General features: G+C 41.0%; 1 protein-coding gene across 8 annotated transcripts in view; it reads left to right on the forward strand.

Moving 5' to 3' along the window:
* ANKRD26 (ankyrin repeat domain containing 26) overlaps positions 1-15814 on the forward strand; it is a 100197-nt gene that overhangs the window by 47203 nt on the left and 37180 nt on the right. For 3 of the 8 annotated variants that reach the window (XM_073651895.1, XM_073651897.1, XM_073651901.1), the window contains 11 exons: positions 162-208; positions 2192-2267; positions 2352-2396; positions 2739-3005; positions 4412-4458; positions 6137-6982; positions 7405-7538; positions 8116-8244; positions 12887-12917; positions 13175-13298; positions 14685-14898. In XM_073651895.1, coding sequence (XP_073507996.1) covers positions 162-208; positions 2192-2267; positions 2352-2396; positions 2739-3005; positions 4412-4458; positions 6137-6982; positions 7405-7538; positions 8116-8244; positions 12887-12917; positions 13175-13298; positions 14685-14898 — 1960 coding nt within the window. The remainder of the gene's footprint in view (positions 1-161; positions 209-2191; positions 2268-2351; positions 2397-2738; positions 3006-4411; positions 4459-6136; positions 6983-7404; positions 7539-8115; positions 8245-12886; positions 12918-13174; positions 13299-14684; positions 14899-15814) is intronic. The other 5 variants (XM_073651896.1, XM_073651902.1, XM_073651898.1 and 2 more) reach the window with 4 other exon arrangements.

Genomic DNA, 15814 nt, shown 5'->3' on the forward strand with positions numbered 1-15814 from the left:
ACTTTGCCGGTACTGGAAAACACTGCATTTTTTGCAGCAGGAATACAAGGTGTTAACAAGCCCTTACTCTGCTTTTTCTTGGATTTCTGTGCTGGCCATTTTTGCACATTTTTTGAATGTTATTAAATTAACTAATGTCTTCTTTTTTCTGTCCTCCGCAGAGGCTTCTGATAACATTGCAGCTGTGAATCCACTGGAAACAAGAAAGGTATCAAGTATCGATGACCGATATGGATTAGTCCTAAAAAAAAACCAATTGTGTGCCACTTTACTTGCTACATGCTAATAGTTATATGTATTTCATCATAGGAATCTGTATTGTTTATTTCCTGTTTGTACATACTTAATAGCAGCTATCTTTTATCCACATCATTATATACAGTACAGACCAAAAGTTTGGACACACCTTCTCATTTAAAGATTTTTCTGTATTTTCATGACTATGAAAATTGTACATTCACACTGAAGGCATCAAAACTATGAATTAACACATGTGGAATTATATACTTAACAAAAAAGTGTGAAACAACTGAAAATATGTCTTATATTCTAGGTTCTTCAAAGTAGCCACCTTTTGCTTTGATGACTGCTTTGCACACTCTTGGCATTCTCTTGATGAGCTTCAAGAGGTAGTCACCGGAAATGGTCTTCCAACAATCTTGAAGGAGTTCCCAGAGATGCTTAGCACTTGTTGGCCCTTTTACCTTCACTCTGCGGTCCAGATCACCCCAAACCATCTCGACTGGGTTCAGGTCTGGTGACTGTGGAGGCCAGGTCATCTGGCGTAGCACCCCATCACTCTCCTTCTTGGTGAAATAGCCCTTACACAGCCTGGAGGTGTGTTTGGGGTCATTGTCTTGTTGAAAAATATATGATGGTCCAACTAAACGCAAACCGGATGGAATAGCATGCTGCTGCAAGATGCTGTGGTAGCCATGCTGGTTCAGTATGCCTTCAATTTTGAATAAATCCCCAACAGTGTCACCAGCAAAGCACCCCCACACCATCACACCTCCTCCTCCATGCTTCACGGTGGGAACCAGGCATGTAGAGTCCATCCGTTCACCTTTTCTGCGTCGCACAAAGACACAGTGGTTGGAACCAAAGATCTCAAATTTGGACTCATCAGACCAAAGCACAGATTTCCACTGGTCTAATGTCCATTCCTTGTGTTCTTTAGCCAAAACAAGTCTGTTCTGCTTGTTGCCTGTCCTTAGCAGTGGTTTCCTAGCAGCTATTTTACCATGAAGGCCTGCTGCACAAAGTCTCCTCTTAACAGATGTGTCTGCTGCTAGAACTCTGTGTGGCATTGACCTGGTCTCTAATCTGAGCTGCTGTTACCCTGCGATTTCTGAGGCTGGTGACTCGGATAAACTTATCCTCAGAAGCAGAGGTGACTGTTGGTCTTCCTTTCCTGGGGTGGTCCTCATGTGAGCCAGTTTCTTTGTAGCGCTTGATGGTTTTTGCAACTGCACTTGGGGACACTTTCAAAGTTTTCCCAATTTTTCGCACTGACTGACCTTCATATCTTAAAGTAATGATGGCCACTCATTTTTCTTTACTTAGCGGCTTTTTTCTTGCCATAATACAAATTCTAACCGTCTATTCAGTAGGACTATCAGCTGTGTATCCACCAGACTTCTGCACAACAAAACTGATGGTCCCAACCCCATTTATAAGGCAATAAATTCCACTTATTAAACCTGACAGGGCACACCTGTGAAGTGAAAACCATTTCCGGTGACTACCTCTTGAAGCTCATCAAGAGAATGCCAAGAGTGTGCAAAGCAGTCATCAAAGCAAATGGTGGCTACTTTGAAGAACCTAGAATATAAGACATATTTTCAGTTGTTTCACACTTTTTTGTTAAGTATATAATTCCACATGTGTTAATTCATAGTTTTGATGCCTTCAGTGTGAATGTACAATTTTCATAGTCATGAAAATACAGAAAAATCTTTAAATGAGAAGGTGTGTCCAAACTTTTGGTCTGTACTGTATATAAGAAAGCGCAGCAGCATTCCACTATCGCCAAGATGCTAAAGACAATAAAAACATGATCTAGATTGTATTAATGCTCAGTAAGCTGTACTTACTTTAAAAAATGGAGGTTCTTAGCGCATAAATTGGCCAATTCATGTGTGTCCAAATTTTTGGTCTGTACTGTACATCTTTTGCTTTTTTCTTTCAGCAGGATCCGATTTTACAAACGAATGAAGGCTCCAAGCCTAAATTTTTTCAGACAACTTCTGATAAAAATAAGCCAGGTAGTCAGAATGCATTTCACTGATCTGCGCTGCTTTATGCCAAATCTGATGTTATATATATTCATTTCTGTTTGTCATTTTTAGATCTTATGGCAGACTTGGGACTGGACGATGCAGACGATATTGAAGGTAATATATAGTCAATTTTATATGTATATTAATAACTTTTAAACAGAAGCTGATCACAACTGTCATACACATCTCTTTCTATTTAGATTATTAGCTCTTACGTGCATAGTTCTATTTTTTTTTTTATCTAATTGTTGGTTCATTTGTTTTGATTTATTATTTTCCAGCTACATACACACACATTGTATATGTGTGCGAATACAATATATATGATACTATTATTTTATTAGGGTACTTTTACCACCATCTAGCTCTTATATGGCATGCTTGTATGAAAGATAAAAAAAATACAAATTTCTCTTTTCTTAATTTTGCTTATTTAGTATTTTTGACTTTCTTTAGACGCTTCAGACTGGGACTCAACCAGTCATTCATTTAAGTGTGCAACACACACACAGAGCGTGAATTCTCCCCACCATAAATTGCACGAAATCATATCTCCACTGACCGATATTGATAAAGGGACATCAAAAGATAATGCTCCTCCGCGTCCAGCTCTTCTGAGCTCAGTACCCGAAGACGAAAGTGAAGATCATATGCGTTCGAGACAGAGTAATTCACAAAGCATGTCCAAAGAGCTTTTAGAGCAGCCCCAGAATAGCAAAACTGGTAAGAGCCTCATTTTCCGTGAATGGATGTTTGGTATTTTTGGCTTTCTAAAATTGAGGGATGTAGGCGAAATATAAAATTATAGTTTGTAGCAATATTTTGTGGTGTTTTGGGAGATCAAAGCGAAACAGTTGGGTTTGCCATATATTTTTAATATCTTTTTTTGCTAGTTAATACATAAGTTTGGATCAACGCCAAGATTTTTGAAGGAATTTTTGCTTTTGGAGCCATTCGTAAGTGTGTTGACTGTGCAGTATTCACTGTTGCAATGATGCTGTGCCTTTATGAAATTCAGGCTTCAGGGGTACGGTTTTGCTGGTTGGCTTCTCACCACATGCAGGGGTTATCTGAGAAGTAATCCAAGATGGTTGAGGTCAGCAGGCTCGGACTGGTCCATAGGGGAACGGAGGAGAGAACCCCTCACCCCCTTGTATAGGAGGGTGAGAGGCACAATACACTTGAGTCACTATGTGCAGGCACAGCAAGAAACTACCCACCCATTATTCTATAGAAGCAGATGTAAAATTGTGAATGTAATCAGATCAGGAATTATTTGTGTAGCTGAATAGTGTCAATGTTACTGGGGGGCCCTTGGCATCCCACTCTGACACTGGCTGTCATCTATTTCAGACTGCAATCTGCCCTAGGCACGTATGAAGATGGGTTGCAGCCTGAAGAAGTGCTGGTTATGTCTGAGTTACTATATAGTTTCTGTCGGGGTGAGGAGCAGCGTGAACGCACATAATCATCTGCTCACTCCACTTACATCGGGATATGGAGCCGGAGGACAAAAGCTGCTCTGCTCTAGGAGTCTCCATTGTAAGCTGTAGCTACGTTGTAAGCTGTCGTGCTGAGCATGGAGACTGAGAGAGCAGAGCTGAGCGGCTTTTAAGAAGCTGCTGTGAAGTGAAAGGTGGTCTCACTCAGTTTTGATCACTTTTGTTCCAGCCATAAAGTGAGCAGGCGCTCGCAGCAGAAGTATCCCGACCCGCAGCGCCGCTCCCTGGTCCTGCCTTCCGCATGGAGGTCAGCGACGCCGGCGGTCCTTCCGCTGCTACCGGCCGGGAGATGAGCGCCTCGCGGAGCTCATCTCCCGGCTGCATCTCCGTCCCGCAGATGGGTCCGGCGGTCGAGGTCCTTCTGGTACCGGCCGGGAGATGAGCGCCTTGCGGCGCTCAGCTCCCGGCTGCATCGCCGCTGAGCTCCGTCCCGCAGATGAGCCGCTAACGGCCGCCATCTTTTTTCAGAAATCCCGCTGCGCTGATTGGCCGCTGCCGGACCAATGAGCGACGCGGGATTTCCAGGACAGACAGACAGACAGGATAAGACAATTATATAGTAGATTCTTGTGATCATTTCAGTAGGTCAACGACTTTTGGTTAAAAAATATTCTGTGTCTTTGACAGGGTTATCAAATGCAAATCAATCGGCCAGTTTCAAGAATAGTACACCGGTAAGTTTTATATCACAATTTATAAATATTTTTATGGATAACACAGATGGAGAAAATTGTGCTGACATTATAAGAAGACTCGCACTTCTTCATAAATCTGGTGCATTTGAAATCGTCTGTCTGTTTTTTAATTTTTTTTAAACACTGTGTTTTGAGCTGTGGCCCTTGCTTTATGTGCCTCTATCATATGTCACAGCTGCTGTAAGAGGAACCCCTTAACACATTACTACAAGCAAGGGTTATACAGAACTCATGATTATGGAGGACTACGTGGCAGCTAGTTTACTAGTTCTCTAGTGATAATCTCCTGCTGATAAAATGTACACCATTCAGCCCAGAATGTGATACATTGCAGGAATCAGGGTCTCTGTCTCTACATTATGTTTCTGTCAGATAAGGTGACAGCTTCCCTTTAATGCTGGCATGCAGACTAGACTGATTTAGATAATAATTTAGAAAATAATTTTCTAATAATTTAGACAAACCAATTATTATGCATTCTACTGCACTATAATATTTTTTTAGAAAGACCATTCTAGTGCACTTCAATGTATTATTGACTAGTACTTGGAGATTTGCCGATGTCCTAACCATTATTGATAATATTCTATTCCTTGTTATTAAAACGTTTTAATTGGCATAAATGCCTTTGTTAAATAAAACATTACATGAGAAAAAAACCTACAAGAAACAAAATGAACATAAACCCTCCTTTGTCTGCACTTATTCACACACTGAGGTCAAGTCTGACGCATGGTAAGGTTTTTAATATTAGACAGTGTAGGACCGTTCCAAATAGGGTCACTTTGCCGTTGGTGGGAAGGCTTTTATGCTATATTTGATCAAGAACAGTGTTACTATGTACCCTATGTTATTTAAATGCACTTTTGCTTTTTACTTATCTATTTACAGCAGGGTTTATACTCATTTTGTTTCTTGTAGGTTGTCTAATTTATGGCCATTGAGAACATGCGTTTATATGCTCCATGTATACCATCTTAAACCAAGCTCAATGTTTGTGTTTTTTCTCGTTACGTAAGAAGTAAAGTCATAAAGGCCTTAGAGTGTTACCATATGAATAGTCCTAGAGCTCCTGACAAGCAAAAAAAATTGTTAATTGGGAGAATAATAAAGAAGACCAAAGGATCTCCATATAGAAGTACTAGAATTGGTGCAAATCTGTTTGAGGGACCCGGCCCCCCGACCATGTCAGTAATCTTTGGCCACTGGATGGGACCTCTAAGAACAGTCTTACCTGATGTCATCCGTGGATCTTGTCTCGATTAGCGTCACGCAGCAATGATTACATTGTGCTAAGCCAGCTAATGAAAAGAAGAAAAATGGATGCTGTCAGGTAAGAGTCGGTTCTCCATTCCAGGCTCCATAGTTTACTGATGTCGCCAATGGACCAGGTGCTACAAATCATTTTGCACTCACTATAATAAGGACATGTTTGGATTATCTCTAGAGAATGGATTTCTATAAAAAGCCCATCCCATTGATTTGCATATGTAATTATATTAGTAGTATTATACTTATTTAATTTAACAATTTTTTCACTCTTGTTTTGATGTTCAGTCATTTTGTTGCCTGTGTTTTTAGTGTTGCCTAAATCTAGTGTTTTGTAACTTTTGCATGCCCTGCCTAAATCTGTTTTGTATTTCTATGTACAATGGAGACTGAGCATATGGTAATGAAGTTCAACCTCAGAAAAGATGATATTGTAAATGATACTAATGAAGTGATCTCACAACAGCCGCCTGAAAGTGGAACGTTAGCGAACATTCTCGACAACCAGGAGTCTTCATGTGAATCTGATCCCACCTGGGAGGAAAAGTATGAAAACCTGTGGGTTGACCAAGAGAAAAAGGATGTCAAATCTCATTTTAAGGACATTACTGCCGAGCTGAAGCAAAAATTTGGGGAAATGTGTAATAGGAAAAAGAGTTCTGCAAAGACGAATAAAAGCCAAGATGGCAGTATGTATAGACTGGATAATGGAGGCATTGATATAGCGGAGGAAAAGCTGGCTTCATCCTCTGAAAAACTTCCATTAGCTGCTGAATTTAAAAAGCCAAGCATAGTAACTTCTTCATTGTCTGTTAACCGGGAGAGCAAAGTATCAGAAACCAATTATTCCATCAAGCAACACGACAAAGCTCAGGAGCACGACTCTGATAATAAGGGACTTGGTCCTTTAGTAGAAAAAGACTATCATTCACCCAGTGATCCTATTCCTCCTATGCAGAAGCATTTGGGAAATAACTTGTCATTACCTTCTAAAAAAATAATGAACAATGTTTCAAATCCAAGCCCCAAAATATCGGGTATAAGGTATAAGCATGCTGAAAGAAATGAGGCCGCCGGGAAGCACGATGGCGCTCCGCACCAATTTACGAGTGATCCTAGAAGGAATCCAGACACACAACTGGATAAAGAGATGAGAAGATTTAAGGATGAGGTAGGAATGCTACAAATGGTATTCCTGAATTTGACCAGAGAGCGAGAACAACTCCAGAAAGAGGTAGAGGTTTGCCGTCTTCAGACCCTATGTCTCTGCTTCTCTCTGAACAGTAAATGAACTTTAATGTTTCCTTCTCTTGTCCTGTAGAAGAAGGTTTCATTGGAGGCTACAGTGTGAACTTTGGGTGCCATCTTCCCTTCCATGTATCTGTCATTCTAGATCATCGGACTTTCATTGCACTGTCCTTTTGCTGTGATGTGTGCTTCGGTTGCTCCTCCATCTCCAGTGTACGCTGCTCGTCATCCATATTTGTTCTCACCTTTCATTAATCGGCTTCTGTTGTGTGATCATTTTCATTAATCTCATGAATATAAAAAATTCATTGTTGTGCGGTTTGCTGTACGTTCCCCACTTTTCTTCACCCTTTTTTATGCATTTGTGTAGAAGTCCATAGTCCAACTATTTGCTCTTATTTTGCGTAGGTTGTGCGAGAAAAGGCGGCTAATCTAAGTTCAGAAATGGGATCGGAAAAGTTTAAAAGTGGCAACAAATCTGGTCTAGTAGTTGAAACTAATATTCAACTAAATGAAAAATCTGAAGCCGGCTCACATAAGGGGTAAATAAAGTCATAATATTACACCTTGCTACTATTAGTGGAGCGTATGTAAGCAAACATTTGCATTGATTATAAGATGTCTTAGCTTTTTAACTAAATTGATACTACTGCCCACATTTATTAATTGGTTAATGCTAGTTTTGAAAGTCGCAGTTTTGCTATAAAAGTCTTTTTTGCGAAAAGAAAATTTACAATTTGCAAAAGTAGAAAAAAGCCACCGTGGCCACCACATTATATACAGGTGTGTGCCTTTTTTATAAATTCGGTGCAATTCTCTCTAACTTTCCACATAGACATTTTCCAGAACTTGACATAAGTAAAATTGGTTTAATCTTTTTTTGTTTTGTTTTTTTTTAATTTACTACTTTTTTGTAGGACTGTCTGATGAAACTCCAATCTTAATATATGTGAGATTTCTGTTCTTTCTTTTTTTTTTTAAAGTGTTATTGAATTATTCAAAAATTAAAGTCAATCCTTTCTTAACTGATTGACTGCTTGTTTTTATTCTGTTTTCTTTACCAACTTGGTTGTTTTGTTCTGTAATCAATTTACTGAGCATCTCGTTAATTTCTTTAAGGAATAAGGAAGGTGAAAAGTCTGCGTCCAGCCAAACCTCTCCTAAAAAAGAAAAGCGTGCAGTGAATGGCAGCATGGTTGATGGCTTTGATGACAGTCTAAGTGAAATTTCGCAGGAGGATGATGGGAGGTATGATATAACATGACATTTATATCTGCATTTTTTATCATTAATAATATTAGCAAATACCTCCAATTAAAAATTTTGTATAGTTCTTCAGATTCGCTATGTCACTTACCTTACATACAGCAATGCAGTAGCTTAGGTATCCATGGTTATGACCACTAAGAGCTGTCTACCTAACTGTCACTATATGAGTGGACGTAACTATGGATACCTAAGCTACTGCAATGCCCTACATGAGGTAAGCGACATAGCAAATCTGAAGAACTATACTAAATTGCTTTGCCAAAATTATTATTGTTATTACACCTACTACGTATTGGAATAGGATCTTGGAGATGTACTACATGTTGGGATAGGATCTTGGAGATGGGAATACCCCTTTAAGATCATGTATTCCCATAGAAAAGCAGCCTGGCCTGACTGCATATTTCTCAATGGTTTCTACAAATTGCCAACTTTTAGGATGTTTGTGCTGATATTGGCTTTAACATAGGATTCTTAGTTTTTCTTTTGTAATATATTCTTGCTTGGGGGTTTTCTTCAAAAGGAGTCCATTTCATCTTGTTTATTTTTCTTAAAGAGTTTATCCAGAACTATATATACACTGCTCAAAAAAATAAAGGGAACACTGAAATAACACATCCTAGATCTGAATGAATGAAATATTCTCATTGAATGCTTTGTTCTGTACAAAGTTGAATGTGCTGACTACAAAATCACACAAAAATCATCAATGGAAATCAAATTTATTAACCAATGGAGGCCTGGATTTGGAGTCACCCCCAAAATTAAAGTGGAAAAACACACTACAGGCTGCTCCAACTTTGATGTAATGTCCTTAAAACAAGTCAAAATGAGGCTCAGTATTGTGTGTGGCCTCCACGTGCCTGTATGACCTACCTACAACGCCTGGGCATGCTCCTGATGAGGTTGCGGATGGTCTCCTGTGGGATCTCCTCCCAGACCTGGACTAAAGCATCCGCCAACTCCTGGACAGCCTGTGGTGCAACGTGACATCGGTGGATGGAGCGAGACATGATGTCCCAGATGTGCTCAATCAGATTCAGGTCTGGGGAACGGGCGGGCCAGTCCATAGCTTCAATGCCTTCATCTTGCAGGAACTGCTGACACACTCCAGCCACATGAGGTCTGGCATTGTCCTGCATTAGGAGGAACCCAGGGCCAACCGCACCAGCATATGGTCTCACAAGGGGTCTGAGGATCTCATCTCGGTACCTAATGGCAGTCAGGCTACCTCTGGTGAGCACATGGAGGGCTGTGCGGCCCTCCAAAGAAATGCCACCCCACACCATTACTGACCCACTGCCAAACCAGTCATGTTGAAGGATGTTGCAGGCAGCAGATCGCTCTCCACGTCGTCTCCAGACGTTGTCATTTCTGTCACATGTGCTCAGAGTGAACCTGCTTTCATCTGTGAAGAGCACAGGGCGCCAGTGGCGACTTTGCCAATCCTGGTGTTCTGTGGCAAATTCCAAGTGTCCTGCACGGTGTTGGGCTGTGAGCACAACCCCCATGTGTGGACGTTGGGCCCTCCTACCACTCTCATGGAGTCGGTTTCTAACCGTTTGTGCAGACACATGCACATTTGAGGTCATTTTGCAGGGCTCTGGCAGTGATCCTCCTGTTCCTCCTTGCACAAAGGCGGATGTAGCTGTCTTGCTGCTGGGTTGTTGCCCTCCTACGGCCCCCTCCACGTCTCCTGGTGTACTGGCCTGTCTCCTGGTAGCGACTCTAGCCTCTGGACACTACGCTGACATACACAGCAAACCTTCTTGCCACAGCTCGCATTGATGTGCCATCCTGGATGAGCTGCACTACCTGAGCAACTTCTGTGGGTTGTAGAGTCCGTTTCATGCTACAACAAGTGTGAAAGCACAACCAACATTCAAAAGTGACCAAAACATCAGCCAGAAAGCATTGGTACTGAGATGTGGTCTGTGGTCCCCACCTGCAGAACCACTCCTTTATTGAGGGTGTCTTGATAATTGCCAATAATTTCCATCTATTGTCTATTCCATTTGCACAACAGCATGTGAAATTGATTGTCAATCAGTGTTGCTTCCTAAGTGGACAGTTTGATTTCACAGAAGTTTGATTTACTTTGAGTTATATTCTGTTGTTTAAGTGTTCCCTTTATTTTTTTGAGCAGTGTGTTTTTTTTTGTTTTTTTTTTACTATGGGCCTAAAAACTAACAGGTAGATGCTAACTACCTCATTGTTCTACCTGGCACAGAGCAGTTAGCCTCTCCTGGGCTGCTTTGTTGACAGGGTTAGACTACCAACGTTATGGGGATTGACAGCTGGCTCCCCGCAGTTAGGCAGCGGGGAGCCGTCTGTCAATCAGGATGACGTCGACAGTCATGCCCCATCCATAGAGCAGGGCGGAAGAGAAGCCGCTGCTCTATTATGTGACATCAGCGGAAGCTGCTGGATCGCTGGTAGGAGCAATCTGTGACCGGGCTCAACAGGCAGTTAGGTAGTATCTACTAGCCTGTTCATTTTTAGGCCCATAGTAAACAAAAAATATAGTTCTGGATAACCCTGTTAAGGATTCCTGTATTTGATGCTAAAAAGGGTTTGTCTATTTTTGAGGACATTTTTTTTATTTCTTACTTGAATGCTGCATGCAATTTTGGGTTAAAATAATTTTTTGCAAATGGAATTCATTAAAAATTTTGCACCATTAGCCTTTGTTTTCAACTGAGTATTGCTGGCTGCAGAATGGGTTAACTGAGAATCTCTCAGTGAGCTTATTCTTACAGTCCAATTGGAGAGTTTCTAACTCTTTTATCTGTCTTTTTTTCTGAGCTGATCTGTGATCACAACTGATCGTATTAAAGTAGAATGTGCAGGGAAACAGTCTGTAAAATTAAAACGATGGTGAATTTTTAATCAAACCCAACTTCAAAAATCATTTTCAGCCACAAATACAGGTACTTCAGTAAAAAAAAAAAAAAAAAAGCCATCTCTGGAGATAATTGAATCTGATTCATGCTTCTCAAACTGCAGGCATCAAGAATCGGAGCCTGGCTGTACGATTGCAGCCAGGTATATTTTTCTCTGAAACGCTCCAGCATTTCAGAGACACTATAGTTCTGCCTGGGGACCATAGCCGGAAACCAGACTAGTCCGCCCTCATATGGCTTTTTCCAGAGCTGCTAGAGATGATTGACAGGTCTCTTGCTATGCAAGAAACATATCACTTACCTAGATCAGCGTGACACTTACTGGAAACATGACAGATGTAATATCCGACAGTACAGAAGTATTTCAGGATATTAGATCAACGATCAAGCAAGAAAGTAAAAATAAATAAAAAAAAAAATAACAGAAAAATATTTTGGTATTAAAAACAATGTTTTATGCTCACCATCCTGGTAGATATTCTCTGAACTTGCATCAGTTTCTTCATGTCTTTTTTAAGATGTGATGCCCAGAACTGGACACAGTATTCCAGATGACGTCTGACCAAGGAACAGTAGAGAGGGATAATTACTTCACGTGATGTAGACTGTATGCTTCTCTTAAAGGGGTTGTCCAGTACTATTGATAATGCCCCAATGTATTTTTATGGTGAAAACAAGTGTCTTTGTAAATACCATGAGCTACTGTTCTTGCCTGTGAGCGGCGCTATCGCTGGCCGCTCACAGGCATCACATAACCCCCAGCTGCAGCCGGCTCCGACATCCGCTGATGTCACATCAAGTTCCGGATGCAGCCGGGGGTGACTTACTTCTGTGTTCCACGGTGGATACTGGTTGCAACCCAGCAGCCACTGTGGGGACCGCGTCACTAATGTCACGCCTCACCTGACGTGACATCATCAGGGGGTCATGTGATGCCTGTGAGCGGCCAGCTATAGCGCCGCTCACAGGCAGAAACAGCAGCACTAAGTATTTACAAAGACATTTCTTTTCACCATAAAATAAAAATACATTGGGGCATTATCAATAGTACTGGACAACCCCTACATCGCAGAACTGTTTGCCTTTTTTGCTGCTGCATCACACTGTTGACTCATGTGCAGTGTCTGATCTATTAATATACCCAAGTCTTTTTCACACGTGCTATAAAACTTTACCATAACCCATATGCTAAATATCGTAAACAAAAAATAATAAAAAACACTTTTTTTCATTAAACTAACACACACAAAAAAATGATATCACTGAAATGTAATCTTGTCCCAATAGAATTGCAGCCTGCCATCTTCAAATATTCCTATGTGTTGTCCATTTACCTAGCTGAGTTTGAGACCCCTGATATAGACCATATTACGTATGTCTTATTCACATGCTTGTTCCTTGGCCATCTGAAATCTCACAGTAAAGCAAGCCATACACTTTACATAGAAGATAGTATCTTTCATTGTGTGTGGGGGCAGCTCGACTGTCCTCTCAGTGTTGGGTACAGAGTAGAGCGAAGGATTCAGCATGTGGGATTTGGCGTCTGGCAGCTGCTCTTTCCCATCTCTATTGAAACAAACATGCAAGATCTAAGTGTGGCGACAGCGATCTGATGTGTATGACCGGCTTCCATTTATCCCTGCAGAAATGCGCTAATGAAGGTTATGTCATCCCATAGAAAACTGGTTTTAATTGGCTGTTTGATATATTTCTTTCAGGTCATCTAAAAAATGCACAGGAAGACAAAAGGTGAATGAAGTTTTGTGACTGAGTTTATACGTAACTAGACGTAGCTGGTGAAACTCATTAGTATCATTACTTATATGCATAGTACTAGCCGGCACATTTCCTCTAGTCATGATCGTCCCTCTTCAGTATTCTGAGACAGGGCGACGTGGTCGCTGTCATACGTAAGCCACAAGTTGGTTGTTATTTGTGCCTTATTGTTCATGATGAGTAAGAAACCAATTAGCAGTATGTATTACAATGAATGTTGTCTTACACAGATGAATGAAGATTTGGCTGATTACTCTCAGTCCTCTGACACTGGCACTGATGATTCTGAATTGTCTACTTCAGCTTTCACAAATGCCATGTTGCTGATCAAACAACTCAACCTTGATGGCCAAGGTAAAGGAAAAATAACGAAGAAGTCATTAAATTCATCAACAATATCCTTTGTTATACTGTCACATGATGTGAAAGATCCTAACAGTCCATTTCAGCAGACTCTCCCATACACAGGAGCGCCCATCTGGCTGACATGTTGGCCAGTAGCTTATCTCCAGGAAAAAGTGTGATCAGCAATCCGAAATTGAACATGCCCAATCGACATCTTCCTCAACAGTCATTAGACTGGTACCTCCATACGCGTTAGAACGGCCGACATTAGTCAAATGTGTATGTGGCCTTTACATTGATGATCATTCATTTGATTGCCCAGCATCAGTGATGGGCGAACCCGAACACTCAGGAAGTCTGTGTTAATGTTCAGGTTCCGTGTTTCGCGCAGGATACACAGGCTATGATCGGCGGTAATAGTCTTACCGCGGTCAGAGCACTGTGAGATCAGGCTGACAGGTGTCAGCAAGATCCCACAGCTGTGACAGTGACCTGCGGTAAAAAGCTTACCGCGGGTCATAGGCGTCGGCTGATGGTACTACTACCACCATCAGCCGATGCCTACTGCCATAGGAAACAGCGAGCACAGGCGCCGCTGAATGGGAGCGGCGCCTGTGCTGTGCTGAAAATAAAAAAATGTTAAAATTAATAAAAAAAAAAAAAGTTCAAATAAAAATAAAACACATTATACTCAACTACACCTTGTCCTCGGTGTTCTCTGCCCCTGAAAAAATAAAAAAACACCATATACTCACCTTACACCTAATCCCCGAAGCCCATGATCACCTGTAATAAAAGTAAAATAATAAAGCAATCTCATCCTTACCTGTCCGCCGCAGTCCAAATAGTGCGGAACCCACGAAGATCCCATGAACAGAACGGCCACATTGTAAAATGTGACCGCTCTGTTCAGCAGCCGGCAATACACTGAAGCTCAGTGTATTGCCGGCAAATGAGGTCCGCGCATGCGCGGTGAGTATTTTCCCACGCTTGCAATGAGTTGAACTCATAAGTTCAACTCATTGGCAAGCGTGGGAAAATTCTCACCACTCTTGTGCTGACCTCATTTGCCGCCAATACAGGTTCGGGTACTGTTCTGGTACCCGAACTTTTAATAAACTGTTCAGCTTTCAGCTTAATTAGCCGAACCCAAACAATCACAGGTTCACCCATCACTACCCAGCATATAATATGGCTTGTATTTCAATGACCACAGCTTGCACTAGCTATTACTGGTAATTTATAAGGAATCCAGGAGTCATATGGTGGCAATTAGCTGTTTTTAGGAAAATTGTCTTTTAAGCTGTAAATAGTACATATAATATGGTGCTACAATGGTTAGAGTCTTGTTGGCCTTGGGTGACAATAATAAGTTGTTTTTTTTTTCTTTATCAGATTCATTGAAGTCTTTGAAAATCCAAAATATTATACAGGAGTATGAACGAGTGATAGAAAAGGAAAAGGGACGACATGCGCTTCTGTCACGAGAAGTAAAGAAATTGCGTAGAGAACGAAAAGAAGTGCAACAAATTATGGAAGAAAACAGAGAGCTCAAGTTATTGTTAGACCATCACAAAGTAGAATGGGAAAGTGACCTAAACAATTTAAGGTCAGATGATTGTTTTCATCCATCTTCTAAAACAGAGAACTTATTCTTTTTTACTGATAACTTTTAGCAGTGGGGACCCTAATTTTAGTCAGCACAGGCAACATAACTCTACGGTGTATAAAAATTGCAAAAGTATCTGACCTATCCAAAGTGTAACCAAACATAGCCGACACCGTGACTTTATTTTTCCTCTATTAGGGAAGGTTAAGCATAAAAAAAAACATTCCTCTGTCTAAAAGTGATTTTTCCAATTGTAAGATTTAAAGAGCAATTCCAATAGTATTGTTGACCATGTATACCAGTAGAATTGTAGACCATGCGTTAAGGCAGTTATATCATCTAGACCACAGTATGACTCCACTTGTCTCTGTTGTAAAGAAGCTTTGGAGCTGAAACTTTTGGCATGCTTGGTCACCAAACTTGTAGAGAAAGCAATAGGTAGATGCCCATTCTCCTATTAGATAAAGGAGGCACCTCTAACACCTCACCAGTGGTCATGGCAATCCCCCGACAGTGGTCGAGCACCCCTTGTCCTTAGCAAGCAGTCACTTTACACATTAACGTTGTGCACCCTGTGTAGTCACATACAAATAGCCTTTTACTGGCTGACGTATGTAGATTCTTACATTAATCTCTGCCAACAGACACCAAAGCATATAAAGCCCACCGCTCTGTTTTCTTGACCATCGCTATGCTCTTTCTCTGCCTGGAATACGCAATTTTTAACTTCCCATATTAGGAAAAATGAAGCTTCATGCTGTCAGTAACATCATATAGCTCATGTCTATCCAGAATTATTAGTAACTAGCCACCGAGTGCATGAAATGCAGAGAGCAAAATGCATTTGCCTGGGCCAATTTTTGACTTTTCACCCTAGTGTCATTTTTGTTCAGCCCTGCTTTATGGAGGGTTGTAT

This window comes from Phyllobates terribilis, unplaced genomic scaffold, assembly GCF_046119375.1.
Source record: "Phyllobates terribilis strain yellow unplaced genomic scaffold, ASM4611937v1 Scaffold_11__3_contigs__length_659146591, whole genome shotgun sequence".
Lineage (NCBI taxonomy): Eukaryota > Metazoa > Chordata > Amphibia > Anura > Dendrobatidae > Phyllobates > Phyllobates terribilis.